This window comes from Aquarana catesbeiana, linkage group LG04, assembly GCF_042186555.1.
Source record: "Aquarana catesbeiana isolate 2022-GZ linkage group LG04, ASM4218655v1, whole genome shotgun sequence".
NCBI lineage: Eukaryota > Metazoa > Chordata > Amphibia > Anura > Ranidae > Aquarana > Aquarana catesbeiana.
The window spans coordinates 194,283,536-194,305,199 of record NC_133327.1 but is presented as its reverse complement, the minus strand read 5'-3'; the positions used below and the strand labels follow the sequence as shown (position 1 = coordinate 194,305,199).

Genomic DNA, 21,664 nt, shown 5'->3' with positions numbered 1-21,664 from the left:
CATTCACCTAGGCAAAAAATGTCAATAAAAAAACACACTACACAGGTTTTAAAAGTAATTTATTAGACAGCTCCGGGGGTCTTCTTCCAACTTCGGGGGTCTCTCCGGCCTCTTCTCCCAGCGTCCAGTTGTTGCTCCTCCGCTATCTTCTGACGCTTTTTTGCTAGTGGTGGCCTGGACTTCTGCCTTCTTGTCTTCTTCTGCCTTCTGCCTTCTTGTCTTCTTCCTTCTTGTCTTCTTCCCTCTTCCTTTCTTCCGATGTTGACACGACACTCTCTCCGGCTGTAATGCTCTCTGCGCACTCCGCTATGACTTATATAGGTGGTGACCTCGCCCCCTTAAGACGTCACAGTCCCTGGGCATGCTGGGACTATGATGTTTTAAGGGGGCGTGGTCATAGCGGAGTGCGCAGAGAGCATTACAGCCGGAGAGAGCATCGTGTCAACATTGGAAGAAGAGAAGAGGGAAGAAGACAAGAAGGAGGAAGATCAGAAGGCAGAAGCAGACAAGAAGGCAGAAGTCTGGGCCACCGCTAGCAAACGAGCGGCAGAAGATAGCGGAGGAGTCGGCAGAAGAACTGGATGCCGGGAGAAGAGGCCGGAGAGACCCCTGAAGTCGGAAGAAGATCCCCGGAGCTGTCTAATAAATTACTTTTAAAACCTGTGTAGTGTGTTTTTTTATTAACACTTTTTCCCTAGGTGAATGGGTAGGGGTACCATTTACCTCATACTCATTCACATAGGGTGGGGGCCCGGGATCTGGGGCCCCCTTATTAAAGGGGGCTCCTGGATTCCGATAAGCCCCCCGCGCACAGACCCCGACAACCAGCAGCCAATGTTGTTGGGAAGAGGCCCTTGTCCTCAACATGGGGACAAGGTGCTTTGGGGTGGGGGGCCATAGGGCACCCCCTTCCCCCAAAGCACCCACCCCCCAATGTTGAGGGCATGCAGCCTGGTACGGCTCAGGAGGGGTGGCACTCGCTCGTCTCCACCCCTTTTCCTGACCGGCCGGGCTGCGTGCTCGGATAGGGGTCTGGTATGGATTTTGGGGGGACCCCACGCCGTTTTATCGGCGTAGGGGGTTTCCCTTAAAATCCATACCAGACCTAAGGGCCTGGTATGCCCCACGACGGGGATTGCAAGGTGTCAATCTTTGACTTCCTTTCTAGTCCCGCCGTACCCGAGTCACGTTCAAAATGAACGGACTTGTCCGTGTGTGGGCAAGTCCGTTCATTCGGAAAGTCCTCCGTAACTCAGTCGGAAGTCCGTCGGGAAGGCTGGTGGACCTAGTCTGCCAGAAAGTCTGGTCGTGTGTAGGCAAGTGCGTCCGTTCAGAAAGTCCATCGGAAGTCAGCCGGAAGTTTGTCGGGAAGACCGTCGGACCTAGTTTCCCAGAAAGTCTGGTCGTCTGTACGCGGCATTAATTTGGCGAAGGCACACATCTTTTTTATGGTTAATAAAAGTAAAAGCAGGCATATTATGGGGTCTGTTGTAATGTAGGACCTAATGTAGACATGAAATTTTAAAATAGCTGACAGTTTCATACAAAGTTAGGGAACACAGAGGGACGTGCCATCTTGTGGTCCATGCTGGTTAATGTGGCAATCGGCCGCATCCTACTACTTATAGCACCTTTGACACTGGATAAAGCCCACCTAGAAGTTCTATTCAATGCCATACAACGACACTCTTTCTTGTTTATAGGAAAATGGCAATGTCACAGGAGATGTCGTTTTGTGTGCTGCAGTTTGCGAAGTGTGAATCCATTGTTCAAGTGCAATATGAATTCCCCCGTCGGTTCAACAAACAGCCACCTCATCATAAGCAAATTTACAAGTGGCATAAACAAATTTGTTGAAGATTTATTTATTTATTATAGGTACTTATATAGTGCCATCAATTTACACAGCACTTTACATGTATATTCTACATTCACAGCAGTCCCTGCCCTTGGGGAGCTTACAATCTAGGGTCCCTAACTCACATTTATAGATACACATACTAGAGCCAATTGACCTACCAGCATATCTTTGGAGGGTAGGATGAAATCGGAGTACCCAGAGGAAACCCACGCAGGCACAGGGAGAACATGCAAACTCCAGTGTCGTGGTTGGGATCCAACTGATGACCCTAGTGCTGCATGTCAGAAAATCTTAAGCGTATTTCAGGTGTGTTTGAACTAAGCCCTAGAAAATTCACAACATGGGCAAGCATTGAGCTTGGAATTCCTTAAACAATGTAATGACATGTTCTTAAAAACCATGTGCATATGAAACTGTAAAAGTTGTAGTTACTGCAGATATTGCATCCTGACAACCATAACAGAAGGTTCAATAACAAGCGACCATTTGATTCATGTGTGACAGCAAATGATCTACCATTTTGATGTTTGTCGTGCAACATATGGTACTCGTGTTGAGTGCACATAACCTCAAGGACCATAAAACTGAAATGAGCCATTTTTTTTTTTTCATTCAACCTTCTGGTTGAATGAAATAAAAATTAAAAAAATGGCCTGCCTAATTTTGATCTCCTTTAAACTATCTGTTCAGCAAAATATTTGTTTGACTACCATAAAAGGGGTAAGGTCACCTTTGCCTGACATGTACAGCATTTTAAAGCACCTCCCTCAATATTGTAATACACTTACATTTATTTACCTCTTTTTGACCTCCTTGCCATATTATAGAATGTTCATTCACTCTTAGGTTTTCATTACCACTGAATTCCCCCACATGAGCAAAGAAAAATGATCCATTTTCTTTCTTTTGCCAGTTCACCAATTCATATGATGGATAGGGATCTCCGTTTTGGTCAAAGCTTATTTCATCACCAGAATCCATAGTAAAATTCACATTTCTGAGATACCCTAAAAGCTTAATGTTAGAAAATGAATTTGGTATAGCATATATATTATAGGAAATCCTTGTTCTTGGAAAGCATGTCCCGTTCACATATATCTTTGGTAGTTTTATTGCTGTCCAAATATGCACACATTTCTAGTGCCATGATCTTAGCAAACAGAAATCTTCTTTGTTGTAATATAATCTTTTATTTCTACTATTCTATCTTTCACGGAGAACCAAGAAAAAAGTCTCCCAACTGAGCTATTGTTAGGGGTCTAGATTAAAATATTATAGGTAAAAGTCTGTTTGGCATTCTGGATTGCTAGACTAGACAGATAAGCCCACAAATTAAAAAAAAAGAAGAATATATTGTGAGTGAAAACAAGAAACAATTATACAGCTAAACAAGGAGTTCAGGCAAAGAGGCCCACACATTCTGATAAAAACACATTTCTTATTTCTTAAAAGGAAGGTTCAGATCAGCCACTTTCATTCTGGTTCTTTTAAACAGGAGCTCCACAATGTAGAGACCATAATTTTTTTTTATTTTTGTAAAAGACAATGAATAAATAGGAGATACCTACATTTATTGGGGCTGACTTACCAAAGGAAATCTTTTTTCTAACTTACTTTGCACAAGAATAGGTATTCCAAGTCAACACATATTTACATTATTTATTGAACAAAATGAACAATAATTTTGCAAAGTAAAAAAGTCTCTACTTCTTTAGTATATCAACCCCAATACCTGTGTGCAGGTAAAATATTAATATACTCAATAGTGCAGTGCTCAGCCAAAAAATGACTGGATGATGACCAATGACCATGATTTGTTATTTAGATGTGGATATCACCATATGAATCATTGTATCAGCCTCCCAGCACCCCCTAATTACTTACCTGAGCCCCATCTCTCTCCAGCGATGTCCATGAGTGTTTTAGCTATGCGGGACTCTCCTCCTTATTGGCTGAGACACAGCAGTGGCCCCATTGGCTCAAAGTCAATTAGCCAATCAGGGGAGAGAGGGGAAGGGGCCAGGTCGGGGCTCCATGTCTGAATGGACACACGGAGCTGTGACTCGGCTCGGATGCCCCCATAGCATGCTGCTGGCTGTGGGGGCACTCGAAAGGAGGGAGGAGCCAGGAGCAGTGAAGAGGAACCAGAGAAGAGGAGGATCCAGGCTGCTCTGTGCAAAAACAACTGCACAGAGGAGGTAATTATAACATGATTGTTTTTTTTTTTTAAAACAAAACTTTACAATCACTTTGTGTCTGGGGCAAATTTTTTATGGTAAAATCAGCATTTTTGCTAGAAAATTGCTTTAAACACCCAAACATTATATATATTGTGAAAGTAGAGCGGAGGCTACTTAGAATAAAATGGTGGCAGTTGCAATTTTTATATGTTGCATGATATTTGGACAGCTGTTTATCAAATGCACATTTCCAAAACAATCAAAACTTCAAAACAATATAATATCTATTTTTCTCATAAAATATAATATATAGAGTTATATTGAATAAATAGATACAAAACACATCAAAACTCAAAATTTGCACATGCCCGTGGAATGGAGAAAAACTACAATACTTAAATTTTTCATAGGTGACATTTTAAAAGTCTTTATGGGTTGACATTTTAGAGTTAACCATGAATTATGGCCTAGAATTACTGCTCTTATGCTGCTCTCAATCGTTGTGTACACACACATGTAGGCTGTATGAGCATGTTTGCATCTGCATGTATGCCTGGACGGAATTGGGGTGCTTTTACAATTTTTTAAATTTATTTTCTCACCATTTAAACTTTAACACTAATTTATCATTTACTCTAATTGTTATCACAAGGGGTCTAACCCTTTCTGTAAAAGTTACAAAAAAAGTTGAAAAAAGACACAAATCCATCTAGTTCAACCAAAAAAAAAAAAATAATGCAATCCCATATACACAAACCTATACTCACAGTTGATCCAGAGGAAGGCAAAAAACCCCAACAAAGCATGCTCCAATTTGTTACTGCAGGGGAAAAAATTCCTTCCTGATCCCCCAAAAGGCAATCGGATTTTCTCTGGATCAACTTTACCTATAAATGTTAGTACCCAGTTATATTCTGTACATTTAGGAATGAATCCAGGCCTTTTTTTAAAGCAATCTACTGAGCTTGCCAGAACCACCTCTGGAAGGAGTCTATTCCACATTTTCACAGATCTTATGCTGCGTACACACGAGCGGACTTTTCGACAGGACTGGTCCGACGGTCTATCTGACGGACTTTCGGCGGACTTCCAACAGACTTTCCCAACGAATGGACTTGCCTACACACGATTACACCAAAGTCCGACGGATTAGTACTTGATGACATACGACTGGACTAAAATAAGGAAGTTGATAGCCAGTAGCCAATAGCTGCCCTAGCATCGGTTTTCATCCGTCGGACTAGCATACAGACGAGCGGACTTTTCGACTGGACTCAAATCTGTCGGAAAGATCTGAAACATGTTCCAAATCTAAAGTTCGTCAGATTTTCGACCAAAAAAGTCAGCTGAAGGTCCAATGAAGCCCACACACGGTCGAATTGTCCGCCGGACTCCGCTTATCGGACCAGTTCGGTCAAAAAGTCCGCTCATGTGCACGTGGCATAACTGTGAAGAAACCTTACCGTATTTGGAGATGAAATCTTTCTTCCTCTAGACGTAAAGAGTGTCCCCTTGTCCTCTGTGATGACCTTAAAGTGAATAACTCAACACCAAGTTCACTATATGGACCACTTATGTATTTGTACATGTTGATCATATCCCCCTTAATCTCCTCTTCTCAAGAGGGAATAGATTCAGTTGCTCTAATCTTTCCTCATAGCTGAGCTTTTCCATGCCTCTTATTAGTTTGGTCGCCCTTCTCTGCACTTCCTCCAGTTCCCCCATATCCTTTTTAAGAACCGGTTCCCAAAACTGAACTGCATATTCCAGATGAGGTCTCATTAATGATTTGTACAGGGGCAAAATGATATCTCTCTCTCTCTGGAGTCCATACCTCCCTTAATACAAGAAAGGACTTTGCTCGCTTTGGAAACCACAGCTTGGCATTGCATGCTACTATTAAGCTTATAATCTACCAAAACCCCCAGATCCTTCTCCACCACTGATTCCCCCAACCTCATTAGCCACTTAGTTGCACAATTAGACAGTGCATTGAGGTCGGCTTGTAAATTGGAGACATCCTGTAAGGACGTTATTCCACGGCATAGCTTAGTGTCATCTGCAAAGACAGAAATTTTACTTTTAATCCCAGACCCTATATCATTTATAAATATATTAAAAAGTAAGGGTCCCAACACTGAACCTTGGGGTACACCACTGATAACCTTAGACCATTCAGAGTAAGACTTATTAACCACTACTCTCTGATTTCTGTCATTTAGCCAGTTTTCTATTCATTTACTAATTGATCTTTCCAAGCCTGTAGACTTTAACTTACACATTAGACGTGTGTGGGGAACTGTGTCAGATGCTTTTGCAAAATCCAAGTATACCACATCCACAGCCACTTCTCTGTCCAAGGTTTTACTTACCTCCTCATAAAAAGAAATCAGGTATGTTTGACAACTTCTATTTTTCATGAATCCAGCTGTCTGTTGCTTAAAATATTTTTTTCCCAGCAAGAACTTGCCTATGTGGTCTTTATTAAATTCTCCACTATCATCCCAACTTTAGAAGTTAAACTAACAGGTCTATAGTTACTTGGTAAAGACTTTGATCCCTTTTTAAACATGGGAACCACATTGGCCCTACACCAATCCAGTGGTACCATTTCATTTATTAACGAGTCCCTAAATATTAGAAACAATGGCCTTGAAATGACAGAACACAATTATTTTATGGTTCTGTGGGTGGATGCCATCTGGTCCAGGTGCTTTATCCACCTTTATTCTGTCTAAGTATTTCTGGACCATATCACTTTTAAGCCATTGTGGATCATTTGGGGCTGTGTCACTACCACCCCTATTATGGACATGAGCTCCCCCATGTCCCTTTGTATACACAGAGCTGAAGAAAGTATTTAACAAAAGTGACCATTGTATAATTAATTAAAAAAATACAGACAGGTCTATATCATCACTCTCTGAATTTGGTCTGATTTTTAACCTACCTTCCAAGGCTTCAAAGTGATGCTCTGGCTTTTAAGAAACTCTTTGAATCCATTTACTTCAATCATGCTGTGCAAACCATGACCAACTGCATAAACGGCTTTGTAAACATTATATGAAGTACGTAGGTTGCTCACATCTAGATAGAGGGAAGCAAAGGCATTTAAATCCTCTAATCCAGTACATGATACTTTACCTGTGTGAACAGAATTATTATTGGAGCAGTTAAAAGTATGTTCCCATAGATTTGTAATAAGTGGGTTGCTTTCCTGCTGAGATAAATGTGTATTGGCAAGAAAATCTTTCAGTCCAGTAATGTGCCCTCTGCGTATGGCGAATCCAATTGTCCCTCCAAAATTAGAAAACAATTGGTGATTATATACATATTTTGAGGTGGACCAGGCCTCACTAGCAATCCACTGGATTCCTGATATGTTCTCATAAACAACTTCCTGGACAATTATTCCTACGATAAGTTCAGAGGCAATTATAAGCACAACCTTCACTTTATGTGTGAGGATTTTTCTTACACTCTGTGAAATCTTGCTGGGAGTAACAACGGCTGGAATGATTTCATAAAATGCTACACAGAGACCTAGTTTTGTGGCTTCATCTTTAAATATGCCTCCAGCATTTTGGCCATAGTCATTATCTTCCACAATAAGACCTATCCATGTCCATTTGAAATGTTGTACCAGTTGTGCCAGGGCGCGGGACTGGAACAAGTCACTGGGTATGGTGCGAAGAAAAGTTGGATATTCATGTTTATTGCTCAAGCAAGCACATGTAGAAAAGTAACTGATCTGCAAACCAAAACACACAATTAATTTTCTAATGTAGAAAATATATCATGTGGTAGGGTACACAAATAGGGGGGTGCTTTATTAAAAACTAGAGAAAAACAAGGAAACACAAAATGAGAGCTGCTATTCATAACAATCAGAATTCATGTTTAATCTTCCCATAAACTGAAGGATGAAATTTGAAAACTTGCTGTTGTCAGTAACTCCAATTTTGTGCTATTTTTTGATCTGGTTGTTATAAAATAGCTAGAACATATAGAAAGAGAAGGAGGGCACATCGACCTTGTGCATTACCAAAGATACATTTTTTTAAAATAATAAAAACAAGAGTAATACTCACAAACAAACGTTTAAAAAAGGCTTAACAGTGCTCCAACAATTCAGAACCGTGTCTCTAGACACCTGCAACCTGGACCAGATGTTAGGAGGAACCAGATGGCATCGCAGATGGCTTACGCGTTACAAAGGAGTACCCTCTTCATCAGAGCCACAGCGATAGTGATAGGTGCTATTGCTGTGGCTCTGATGAAGGGGGTACTCCCTCATAACGAGTAAGCCGTCTGCGATGCCATCTGGTTCCTCCTAACATCCGGTCCAGGTTGCAGGTGTCTAGAGACACAGTTACGAATTGTTGGAGCACTGTTAAGCCTTTTTTAAATGTTTGTTTGTGAGTATTACTCTTGTTTTTATTATTTAAATAAATTTGATCTTTGGTAATGCACAAGGTCTGTGCGCCCTCCTTCTCTTTCTATATGTTCCAGCTCTAAGGATACCTATTGTTCTGAGGAGGGCAGCAAGACCGTTGACATTCCATATTTTACCCAAAGGGTTGGTTACACTACTTACACATTGACTAAGCTCCCGAGCGCAGGAGATAGTGTTGTGTTGTTATAAATTAGCCCCATTGTTTTTAAAATTTCATTAGAGTAAGATATGTACACACAATACAATACAGTAAAAAGTGCTGCTAATTTGATGGTTTCTTATCCAAAGTCTTATCCAAATTGTGTTTACATTTTTAAAATGTGATCACAAGCATTAAAATATTGTTAAAGAGTAACTCCACTTTTGTTGAGAAAACCAAACTTTTGTTGTAGATTCCTACCTTTTGTTATTCTGAAGAAATCACTGTTTGTTTCTCTGCGTCCATGTGGAAAATGAATCTAATGGGAGTTGTTTCATAATTATCAATCACCTGCGGCACCAGCAGGGCTCTAATGAGGAAGGCTGCTGGGCCTGCATACCTTTAGATGTGATTTCCTATTAGGATTATCTCACCAAAAATGACATTTTTTGTTGTAGGGGATACCTGAAATCTGACTAATGCCGCATACACACGAGCGGACTTTACGGCAGACTTTGCGTGGCGGACTTTTCAACGTACTTTACGACGGACTTTCTGAATGAACGGACTTGCCTACACACAGTCCACCAAAGTCTGTCGAATTCGTACGTGATGACGTACGACCGAACTAAAACAAGGAAGTTCATAGCCAGTAGCCAATAGCTGCCCTAGCGGGCTTTTTGTCCGTCGAACTAGCATACAGACGAGCGGACTTTTCGACCGGACTCGATTTCGACGGATTAATTTAAAACATGTTTCAAATCCAAGTCCGTCCAACTTTTGAGAAAACAAAGTCCACTGGAGCCCACACACGATCGAATTGTCTGACGAAATCCAGTCCTCCGGGCAAAGTCTGCCGTAAAGTCCGCTCGTGTGTATGCGGCATTAGACTTAGTATCTTAGTGCAGACTTCTGAGGAAATCAGTGAGCCAATCACACTAGCAAGAAATTATGTTTCTAGGGTGTTCTGTACACATTCTGTGTACAGAACATCTCCAGGTAGCCATATTGCATTTTCAGATAATTACCTAGCTGCAGATTGAAAAGGAAAGGTAATGTTTAATAACATTCAATTGCAAGATGACTTGTGTCGCAATTGTATATGCTATATTATTATTTCTTTATTAGCTATTTTTTTCTCCATGAAAGTGGAGTTATCCTTTAAATAATATATTAACTGATGATGAAAAGGGACAGATGCAAGCTTTAAAATGATCCAAGACATCAAAAAGAGCAGTTTTCATTTAGCTTACCAGTACTCTAACTCCTTAATATAAAAAAACAATTTTTAAGTGTATTTAAATCCAATATTAAAAATATAAGTGGCCGCATTTGTTTTTGTTTTTTTAGACTTTTTTTCTTAAATTTTCCCCTCATGATCCTGCCAGTACACACTTCCTGTCCTAGGGGGATAACACCGGCTGTAATGTGTCTATGGAGGAGCTACATTGTAACCCTAGGACAGGACTACAATAGTTTCTCTTCCACTTTTTTCCAAAAAAAAAAATGGGAGATAACAGTGCAGAGGCAAAAGAGTACACGGTAAGTAATCTGGTTACTGAATCAGCAGGAAGGAGGGGGTGGGGGGATATGGGATTGTGGGTTCTGGGATCCTGAAGCCCAGTGAAGAAAGTATGATCTGGAGGTCCACTTTGCCAACCCATCAAATTTTTCAGCACAACACAACCACAGTCTTCATCCAATGACTTTGCCTTTTTTTTGATACCACTGCCTAACACAAATTATATATCACACTGTATTTATAATGCAATCTTGAAAATATATTTAGTCAAATGATTCTGACTGATTATTGTATATTCTTGCTCAGTGTATTACGTCAAAGCAGGGTTGCCAACTCCTGTGTTTTTACTGACAAAACATGGAAAATTTACTGGCGGAGCACATTTTTTACTGGCAACCTGAGAAATTACAGAACTCCTATTGAAAACTATTGCAGTGAATATTTTAAACATGATATGGATACACTGACAATGCCTATAACAAAGTAATTTGCTTGATTTACACTTAAAAAGTCAACACAGCATGAAATGATCAGCCCCTGATATTTACTGGCAGTTGTAAAAAAATCACTGATTTTTACAAACTGTCAGTAAATTCACTGGCGGTTGGCAACCCTGCGTCAAAGATGTGTAGTATTTCACAAAGAAGAAAAAGATGACTGGAAAACAAGATACACAGTAATTGATCAAGCAAGTGTTGCTAAATATGATGACAATGATCATTATTTAATCAAACGAGTGTCACTAAGTATGATGAGGATAATGACCAATGGTACAAAGCTAAAACTTTTGGATTATCCACTCTTCAAGAGCATCCACAACTTTTTCAGCTAAATGTCAACCTTTAAAACCTTTGTAATAATGTAGTTATTACTGGCTTTGTTACACTTCGTTTTACTGTTTGCTGACATGTTACAGGAATATCCTAAGCCTCTAGGGGGAGTGTGATTATCTAGATTTTGTACTCAGCTTCAAAATTTTTGTAGAACAGAAGAATTGTGAGCACATTTATAAAGAATACCATCCAAAATAACCTTCTGCTGATATCCCCCTCTGCGTTCAGCAAAATAAAAGATTCCAGGAAATCCTAAACAAATGAAGATCTTAATCTGCTTTTTACAATTTTTGACTTTTACAAGACACATACTGTACATGCAAGAGAAAGAAGTACTTAAAGGGGTTGTAAATGTTTGATTTTTAAAAAAAGTAAAAATAACAAACATGTTATACTTACCTGCTCTGTGCAAGGGTTTTGCACAGAGCAGTCCCAATCCTCATCTTCTGGGGTGCCCCGCCGGCGCTCCTAGATCCTCCCCTTCATCGGGTGCACCCAGGGAGAGCCGATTTCCATGGGGCACTCGTGCGGGTGCGCTCCCTAGTCCTGCTGCTGCATCCATTGACACAGGCAACGGGACTCGGCACCCGCCCCCGCTCTCGTGTCATTGGATTTGATTGACAGCAGCGGGAGCCAACGAAATGAAGACAGACAGCGGTTAGAGTTGCTGGGCTCGTGCATGTCGCTGGAACAGATGAGCTCAGGTAAGAAAAAGGGGCAGCTCTGGGGGCAGCTGCAGCACAGAAAGTCTTTCACCTTAACGAATGCATAAGGTGAAAAACCATGATACTTTACAATCCCTTTAATATACTGCAACCAGGGCTTTTTTTCTCAGAGAATAGGTGAAGGAACAGCACCCTTCTGAGTCACTTCTTATCTCCACCCCCTACCCACCTCTGAGCACCATTGCTTGGTTTCATGCCCTACCCACCTCTCAGTACTGCCCCTTTTAGAGAGTACAATGCCAAGTATAACTTTGTGGTGCTAATTAATTTGTATGAAATCTGTTAATGATAGTAAGAAAAGTAGTAAAATAGATTCCCCACGGCCAGCAGCAATAGACCCCCCCAGCAACAATAGATTCACTGAGAAACAATAGACCCCCCTAGCAACAATGGACCCCCACAACAAAATACCACCCAGCAGCAACAACAGATTTCCCAGCAGCCAGCATCAATAGACTATCCAGCAGCCAGCAACAATAGACCCCCTCCATCAATAGTAGATCTCTTCCAGGAATAATTGACCCACCAGCAACAATAGACCGCCACTCAAAAATAGATCCGCTCCAGCAACAATAGACCCTCCAGCCCACCCCAGCACCCCTTGTTATTACATACATTCAGTGCTGGAGGTGCCGGAACTGCGTTCCCGCTGAAAAATGCCCTGACTGCAACTATAAAAACTATACTATAAAAAAGTTTAAACTATATAACTAAACTATAAAAAAGTTTGTATATGAAGTAGACTGCAAATTATAGTCGTGCAAAAATACAGGTAAGACAGATCTCAAATGCTATACGATTTTAGTAGTGAATTCTTCATTCTCAACTAAATCATCGATGACATTTTAAGAGAGGCATTCTTTAGAAATGAATATTATCCTCAGCCAACTGTGCTGCAGTTTGCAAGGCATATACGGTATATACATTAGAATTTACTGTTGCTTACAACTGCCAACCATATGGCATCTCTCACCCATCCACTCTGAAGTCTATGGGAGCTAAATTTTGCTATTTATTTCTGGCCTTTTTTCAAGACTAATTTGCAAGCAATTTTTAAATAAAAAGTGCAAAGGTAACTGAGCACTGCCATGTGGAAATTGTACCCGTGCAAATAATTAAATAAAATACAATTTACTGGAACTTTTTTAATGCTAATACTAAAAGGGCAACATTTAAAAAACACAAATGTTTTAAATAACATACTCAGGGATGCCTTAATGCTGCATGGGAAGTTACAGAACAGTACTAGTTAACCCTTTAAAAATCACATGAACAAACCCAAAATACCACCATTAAATGACATATCATCAGCCGGCTTCTGTTTGTAAACAAACTGGCTTGGGATCTATCATTTTGTGTCAGGAGCAATAATGCTGTAAAGTGACAGATCCCAGGCTGTACCCTGTACTCATTCTTGGAACTAGGATAACTGGATATCTGGCTGCCCTCTAATAAAGCAAACTTGTTTTAATAAGTGAAATATAACATAAAAAACTAGCTACATTTATAAAGATTTAATTTTTGTCATGTCATTGCAAATAGTAGTTATTTTAATTGTTTTGCAGGTTGAGCTCCATGCTCCTTATTACTTAATGTGCAGCCATCCCTTTGTACCTGTGTTTGTAAATTACGTATTTAGTCAGCAGAGGAAGCTTTTGGCTCATTCTTACAAGCAGTGCCTGGCTGTGTAGCTGAAAAATCCTTTCTAGAAAGTTCTATATAGTGCAAGTGAGTGACCCCTCAATAGACTTTACCATTCTCACACAATATCGTTTTTAAAAATAATTTTTCCCTTTTCACCTGCTAAAGATCCCAGCATGACCAGTTCAGAGTTGAGTGAATGACTGCCAAGTAAATAACAGCAGTCTCACAGTGCCAAGGGTTACGTTTTTCAGTTATTATTTATTCAATTGGGATTACTTTAGGCTTTAATGGTTCACTTGATGAAGAAGATGTCTACCCAAATCCCAAAATGACCAGTTCAGAAGTGAGTGACTGACCATCCGGGCCCCAAATAAATGATACTGTTCCTGCGGTGCCTCAGGATACAGTTTGTTATTTTTAATCAGAGATTCAATTATTGAGATTTACTTTTTCAAATTAGCTTTACTAAAGAAGATGGCTGTAAAAATCTCACAAAACCCAGCATTACCAATCCAGAACTAGAGAACACAGTGACTGACCCCCAAATGAATTATACTATAATTACTATGCCCCAGGACAAAGTTTGTTACGTTTTTGGTAAGCAATTATCGAGGATATATAGCTTCTCTGGTTCACCTACATAGAGAAGATGGCCACTGGCTGACACCCCACGTGTTTCTTCCTTTCTAGACTCCCAGGTCACACAGCCAGTCAGTGGTCTCCTGCACTTTCCAGGGCATGCCTATATGAGCTGATTTTAAATCGGGTTGCGATCAGAGTAGAAATTCAGGTGTTCTGATATCAATCCTTATTTCCCTTTTCTTATGTCACGTAAGTTGGTGCCTAACAATGCAGGATGCAGGCACAGTGGAAAACTGTGGTGGGTCACAGCCAGGAAGCAGCTGTCAATCATTTAGTGACTTGATGTAGTAGCTGTGCACAATGTAGATTGATTGAAATGACATAGAGGCATAGACACATAGAAAAGTGATGGCAGAAAAAAGACTGAGTAGTCCATCGAGTCTACCCATTTTTTTGTCTTTTTTTTGGGGGGGGGGGGTGGTTGTTTGTTTTTTTGTTTGTTTTTTATTTTTAAATCATTAACCTTGTTGTCTGACTATAGATTTATGTCTATCCCAAGCATGTTTGAAGCCGTTTACTGTTGACTGTCTCACTACCTCTGTTTGTAGTTTATTCCAATCATCAACTATCCCTTCAGTAAAATAATACTACATCTAAGATTAGTTTTGAACTTTCCTCCAGTTAGTTTGAGGTCATGTCGTGTTCTTGATTTTGGTTTCATATTGAAAAGACTGCCTTCCTGAACCTTATTCACCCCCTTGATATATTTAAAGGTTTCAATCATGTCTCCTCTTTCCCTTCTTTCCTCCAGACTGTACATATTAAGTTCCCAAAGTCTCTATATATTTTATCTTCCGCACCTTTCACCATTTTTGTTACCTGTATCTGAACTCATTCTATCTTATTAATATCATTCTGTAAGTGAGGTCTCCAGATCTGGACACAGTATTCTAAATGAGGTCTCACTAAAGATTTTTATAAGGGAATCAGGACCTCCTTCTTCCTACTGGTGATCCCTCTAGTGATGCATACTAGAATTCTATTTGCTTTTCCCACTGCCTGGTCACACTGTTTGCTCATTTTGCAATCATCTGAAATAAGCATCCCCAAAGCTTTTTCTTCTGTAATGCCGGCTAACACGCCCAATGTTGTACTCTCTCAGGGGATTTTTTTTCCCATGGCTGGTGTCCCTGAGGGTGGAACAACTGGTGCAGAGAGGCAGACATGGCATTGACAAGAATTACATGTAGAAATGAGAGATGGACATTGGTCTATAATGTCAGACCTCCACTAAGTATTTTTAACTTATTTTAAGCCATATACTAGGGGTCCACCAGACATTCCTCTGGTTCTCCAGTGAGCCAGTCTGCCCCTGTTTAACAGACTAAAAGGGAACGAATAAGAGAAGTTCAATGTTAGGCCCTATTTACACCTGAGCATTTTGTAGCTTGAAGCCTGAAGCTACAAAACGCTGGAGGGGAAAAAAATCAATAATTCTCTATGGAGATGGTTCACATCTCCCCTCCAAAACTCTTGAAGCCAGAAGCCCCAAAACGCCTGAAGCTCAAACAAGTTCTGGAACTTTTTTTTTAAGCACATTACAGGCATTTTTCTGCTTTTTACATTGGTGACCTTTTGACCTGTACAAAATCCTGGCAAAAATGCGTCAAAAACGTGGTAAAATCTCACGACTTTCTCCCTGAATGCACCATGCTCGGGTGTGAATGGGGCCTTAGGGTTGACACTTTAAGCAATGGCATGTCAGCAGGGAAAAATGTAGGATTGTGGTGTATTCAATACATATAATACTTGATAAAGTTCCTGTTCATAAGGTGATTCCAGGCAATTGGGATTACGCTGAGCTTGCCTATTGGCATCAAATCATTGGTAATATGAGAGCCTGCAAATTAATTGTGCAGCTGTTAGATCATTTCCTTGCTGTACAGAACATTATTTAAAAAAATCATGCATCTGTCTGCGTTTTCGTTTCTCAATAAAATCTCAAGGCAGTCAATAGGAAATAACAAATAATGAGTTGGTTACCTTTCAGGTGGATTTCTTACTTGCATTTATATTGCAGCAAATTGTCTGTGAATGATTTCTTTTCTTTTCGCTTTAGTATGTGTCATAACGTCTCTCTTTTTTATTTGTGACTTTGTAACATGGTTTTTATTTTTACAGTTCTCGCACTGAATCCACAATTAGCTGCAGTCACATATACTTCCATAAGTTTAATCTTCAAACAAATGCAAAACTCTCTAATACAGCAAAGTATTGCTCCCAGCTCAAGAGATATAGCTTCTCAAGCAGATTTCAAATATTTTCAGTAAGGCCATCACATCAATATCAGATCCTGGTCTGGAGATTGATGACTTGGAGACACACATAAAGCTCTTTGCTACATGACATGACACATATCATGAAAACTACAAAATATTATTGCAGTACGAACAGACAGCTTAGTGAGTGCTGGGACAAGGGGGTTTGCCCATCACATGTGCCTATAACTCTATTGCCGCGTACACACGATCGGACATTCCGACAACAAAATCCTGGATTTATTTCTGATGGATGTTGGCTCAAACTTGTCTTGCATACACACGGTCACAAAAATGTTGTCGGAAATTCCGAACATCAAGAACGCAGCGACGTACAACACGTGCAACGAGCCGAGAAAAATGAAGTTCAATAGCCAGTCCGGCTCTTCTGCTTGATTCTGAGCATGCATGGAATTTTGTGCGTTGGAATTGTGTACACACGATCGGAATTTCCGACAACGGATTTTGTTGTTGGAAAATTTGAGAACCAGCTCTCAAATTTTTGTTGTCAGAAATTCCATCAAAAAATGTCTGATGGAGCCTACACACGGTTGGAATGTCCGACAACAAGCTCCCATCGAACATTTGTTGTTGAAATGTCCGATCGTGTGTATGCGGCATTAGAGTAAATTTAGATATTCATTATACTCTTAGTGGCCATACCTACTTCACTAAACTATTGATATTTAACTATATACCTTAAGTTGCTATTGAAGTGCAGGGTCCATGAACCCTGCACTTCAGATTGCAAAGCGCTGCTAAATGGATAGGAAATATTCTCCAAATATGAGAAAAGAAAGTAAATGTGGTATTGGTTCTGTTTATTGATACAGCTGTTACTTGTTTTAGAACAATATACAACTTTTAATTAAACCATGTTTCTTTTTTGCAATATAGTGTGTAACTTAAAAAGTTAAAGTTAGTAATAAATAGCTGACCATAACTGTAATTAAACTGTGTGAATTCTGTGTATTGAAAAATGCATAATAAATAGATATTAAAAAAATAACATTAATATATCACCACTGGAATTCTGAAAAGCCCCGCCACTCTTGTCACAGCAATTGACTGGGTAGACCAGCAGCCTCCGACTATCACCGGTACTAATGGAAATTTGTCACAGGTCATGTGCTGGTCTCCAACACCAGTGGTCAATAACACAGCTGCCCGCGTTGCCTGGAAGTGGGTATAACATGCATCATATATTCTGTAGCCCACAGTAATATTGGGAAGCAATGTATCACTTTTGTTTATTTCTTCAATCGTGAAAATCATAGTTTGTACAGCCTGGAAATCTGCAACACTAAACCTGTAAAGAAACCATATTTAGAATAATGCATTCTATTAGCGCATGTGTAGAAAGAACATTTACTGTTGCAGGTGGTTTGATTTTTTACTGACTGTAAAGTACAAAACACACTCATTTACCTGCTTAAGTGACCCCTGAAGCTTTGAGAAGGCACCTACAGCTATCTCCAGATGACCACACATTAAGTCCAGTGCACCCTGGGAGTCAGTGGGTCAGTAAAATAGTGTATCGTCATTCTTAGATTCATTTGTACGCTTTCAGTGTAATATATGCTTATTTCACTGTGAATCTGTGCAGACACTGGTTCGATGTCCTGTGCAGCTATACTTTAATCTTTATAACTATTAATGATTATAATCTTTATTATATATACATAAGATCTCAGCACTTACCCTGAACATTGTAGTTTTTCTGGGTCGTTCCTGAATGATAAATCTGGATGAGATTCCACATAGTTTGCAGAAAATATTCCCCCTATATTCACGTCTCCCTTCCTAATTACAGCTGTCAGGTCAAAATGTCCATCTAGTATGCAGCTTGGATGAATTTCCTTTTCAGCTAGTGTCCTTATTAAAAAAAGAAACCTCAGCCCTAACAATACCTGCTTGAAATTCATTCTGACAAGCGGTGCCCATCATCCTCCTAACAGATCACAAACGAAAGTTCTTTTTATGCACAGCTCTTACTTTTTATAGACAAAAAATACAGCTGGGAAATACCAGTATCTCTTCTGAGAACAGCTAATGAGACTGAATAAATTCCCTGCAGGCTTTTCAAAAATTAAATGAATCCTAATATTAAAGGTGTGTTAAGTGTTCTGTAAATCACATTTTACCTGTAACCAAGGCACCACTTGTTCATTTACGCTTGGTGCAAAGGGGGAAGTCGATAGATAGATAGATAGATAGATAGATAGATAGATAGATAGATAGATAGATAGATAGATAGATAGATAGATAGATAGATAGATAGATAGATAGATAGATAGATAGATAGATAGATAGATAGATAGATAGATAGATAGATAGATAGATAGACAGATAGACAGATAGACAGATAGACAGATAGACAGATAGATAGATAGATAGAGATACTATACAAACATATACAATATGATCAGTTATGTATTTGGTTTTTAGCATGCTGCAATAAATCAGCACTGTGCAGTTTTAGAATGTTGAAGCAAGTGTTTGTAGTCTTCTTTTTTGTTTTGCTATGTATGAATAACATTCTCATACTTCTAAGCATAGTCATGCGTGTAGTGCCATTGGTAAGGATGGGTGCTTTCTTCTTTACCTCAATCTTTAAGGACTTCAGCCACTCTGACACACTAGGTTGAGTGTACAAAGCATGCATTATCACAGAAAAACACTGAAAGTAATACTTAGTGCCATGTAGTAGTACTATTTTAATGAAAACAGGCACTGAACAGTTAGTATAGGCAGACTTATATGGTGTCACTTTGATATGGTTGGTAACAAAGTAATGAGCCCACTAAAGCCTAGTACACACGGGCCAAATATCGTCTGGCATTGGCCTGTTTAATAGAAACCGACCGACGTTCAGCCCGTGTGTATGGCAGCCGGTCTGACAGAATTCAACCACCTTCTGTTGAAGGCTCATGACTGAAAAAGGTCTGCCGACTGGCTCCTGATCAGTGCTCTCAGCCAATTGCTGGAGTGTTCTGGTGGGGGGTCCCCCTGTCAGAACACAATAGCACAGCAGGGGAGATCGCCGTACTATACTAAGTTTAGATTGTTAATACAGCGGCTCCGACCTGAGCTGTCAGTCTTTTTTTAACGAAAAAAAAAAAAAACCTAGCAGTGTGTTCTAGGATTAAATTAACTGACTTTGTTATTCAGGTGCAAGATTTTCTTTAACTGGCTAATATAGCTCTTCTCTACCTTTTTACCCTGGAGGAACCCATGAAAAAATATGCAGGTCTTGAGGGAACCCAGGAATAATTTTCTGATCTACAACCCATGGTGTGTTAGTGTGGCCAGTGAGTTGTAGATATAATAGATGGATGGAAAAATAATTATTTATATGTAGGGCTTGGTTGCTACTAGTAACTAACATCCACCATGTTAGGCGGCTGCCAGTCCTCCATCTATCACTTCTGAGACAATGAACAGTCATTTGCGTTGTTTTGTTTTGTTTATTTGGGGAAATAACTTGGTTGGGGGAAAGGAAATATGGGATGCCCATAGAACAATTGCTTTGCCATCATATTTAAGAATTAGAATGAAAGGTTGAGCAGTGAAGTACTGATGTCCACATAATATTTACAGACGCTTCCCCTGTATAACACCATGCAGGCTATTTCTCCTCCTCTGCTTATCTCCTGTTGCTCCCAGGACTTCCACCCTCCTGCACAAACTTCCACTATAGATAAATCAGGAAAATACCTGAAACCGGTCGGGTTTCTTTGCTGTACCCAGCCACTTTTACCACGCTTACCAATTTTTATTCACCTTTTATTATTGGAATCGATTCTGCCTATTTTTAATTTCTATGGATTGCCTGATGATCTTGAGTGATCTAATAAATACTATTTGAATAATAATCTTTGGATTTACACCATGTGGAGGCTCCTTGTGTTTTCTTCATATATGGTCCATGCATGCTGAGAAAGACGGTGACTGTGCAGACCCTTTGGGGCAGGATCTTGGCCCCCCATCTGAAGAGGAACTCCTCCGGTGTATAAGTTGTCCCGACACTGTCATCCATCTTAAGACAGTACAAGCCTTACTGACTCACCGCTAACGGCCTGTGAGTCCACCCAAGTCGGTAAGAGTATTCCATCCCATACTCAGATTCGGATTTGTAGTTGTGATGTTACCCGCCTAGGATTCAATTTGAGTTGATCACGCCATACATATTATGGACTAATGTATTATGTTTTTATGGTTCACTTGGGAGGCACATCTCTTCACTTGCACTGTGGACGTTTTTTTTTTTTTTTTTGATATTATATAATCTTTTCCACCACAGATGAGTTTTGATTGCTTATTAGTATATTTATGTTTTTCGTTTTTTATGCTCTTTCTGACAAGATAGAGCTTTTTCATTTGGTCACAGGTGTGTTGTCATTGGATGTCATATCCTTATTCACTGCACTATATAGCACACATACCTTTCAGGTTTGGGATCAGATAAGGTCATTTGCTTTTCCATTCAAAAAGATATCCTTTCTGTCCTATACCTTTACATTTATTTTTTCACTTTAGCGCTACACTTTTAATATACAGTTTATATGCACAAATCTAGTCGTTTTGTAGTGTTGGCTGCTGTTCTGACTTGTTGGATTGGCGCGGTATTTTCCTGATTTATTTGTTGATTTCTCCGACTTTATTACTGCTGCCTTCCGTTTGTTTCTGTAGTCAAGGGTTGAAATTATAATAATGGATATCTTTGACTATCGAAGTAATCGCACATTTAACATTGAAGGTGTTTTTACACCCTTGAATAGCGACTCCGAATTAGGAGGACTATTTCTAAGGTTAAAAAACCTGATGGTTTCTGAGCTTCACCTGGAATGGGACATAGCCTTTCTTGAGCAGTATTTGAAAGAGCGGTTGGTCCCAAGGGGTTTGAGATGGAATATCCATCCCCAACAGGGTGAACTAGACCTCGAATCCTGGTTTCGTTATTTTAACGAGGCAGGACTCTCCTTACTTGGGTTCTTGATTGAAAAAAAGCGCCTAAGGAAAATAACCTTAGATACAGAAATTAAAGAAATCAGAGACAAGCTCCTCCCACATAAAAAACTAGCAGAGTATAATTCACTCTCCACAAATCTTAAAGACCACTTAGAAAAGGAAGAACGTGAACAGAGGGTTAAAAAACAAAAAAAATACACAAGGGACATCTGCGATTATAAGAATGGATGTGTGTTCAATTGGCAGGATAAAAATCCACCAACCACGGTCCTGGAGACAAGTCAAGCACCCATCAGTAGTTTAGCCCCCCTGAGTTCACAACAATCAATGAATAGGATTGTACCTAATAAACACGATGTACACCATTCACCTGGTAGACCCTTTACACCCATACCCCAACATAAGAACCCAACTTCCAACTATGGGGGAAGGG

The 21,664-nt window shown here is 39.8% G+C and overlaps 1 protein-coding gene across 1 annotated transcript in view; it reads right to left on the bottom strand.

Annotated features, from left to right (window-relative positions):
• Window positions 1-20,734, bottom strand: part of LOC141141212 (extracellular calcium-sensing receptor-like) — a 32,768-nt gene extending 12,034 nt beyond the window's left edge. Inside the window, exons 1-5 of the mRNA XM_073628898.1 lie at window positions 20,706-20,734; window positions 17,962-18,135; window positions 17,284-17,569; window positions 6,992-7,792; window positions 2,660-2,875 (exon numbers count right to left, since the gene is read on the bottom strand). Of these exons, the coding sequence (XP_073484999.1) occupies window positions 2,660-2,875; window positions 6,992-7,792; window positions 17,284-17,569; window positions 17,962-18,135; window positions 20,706-20,734 (1,506 nt within the window). The remainder of the gene's footprint in view (window positions 1-2,659; window positions 2,876-6,991; window positions 7,793-17,283; window positions 17,570-17,961; window positions 18,136-20,705) is intronic.
• Between the last annotated feature and the right edge of the window lie 930 nt (window positions 20,735-21,664).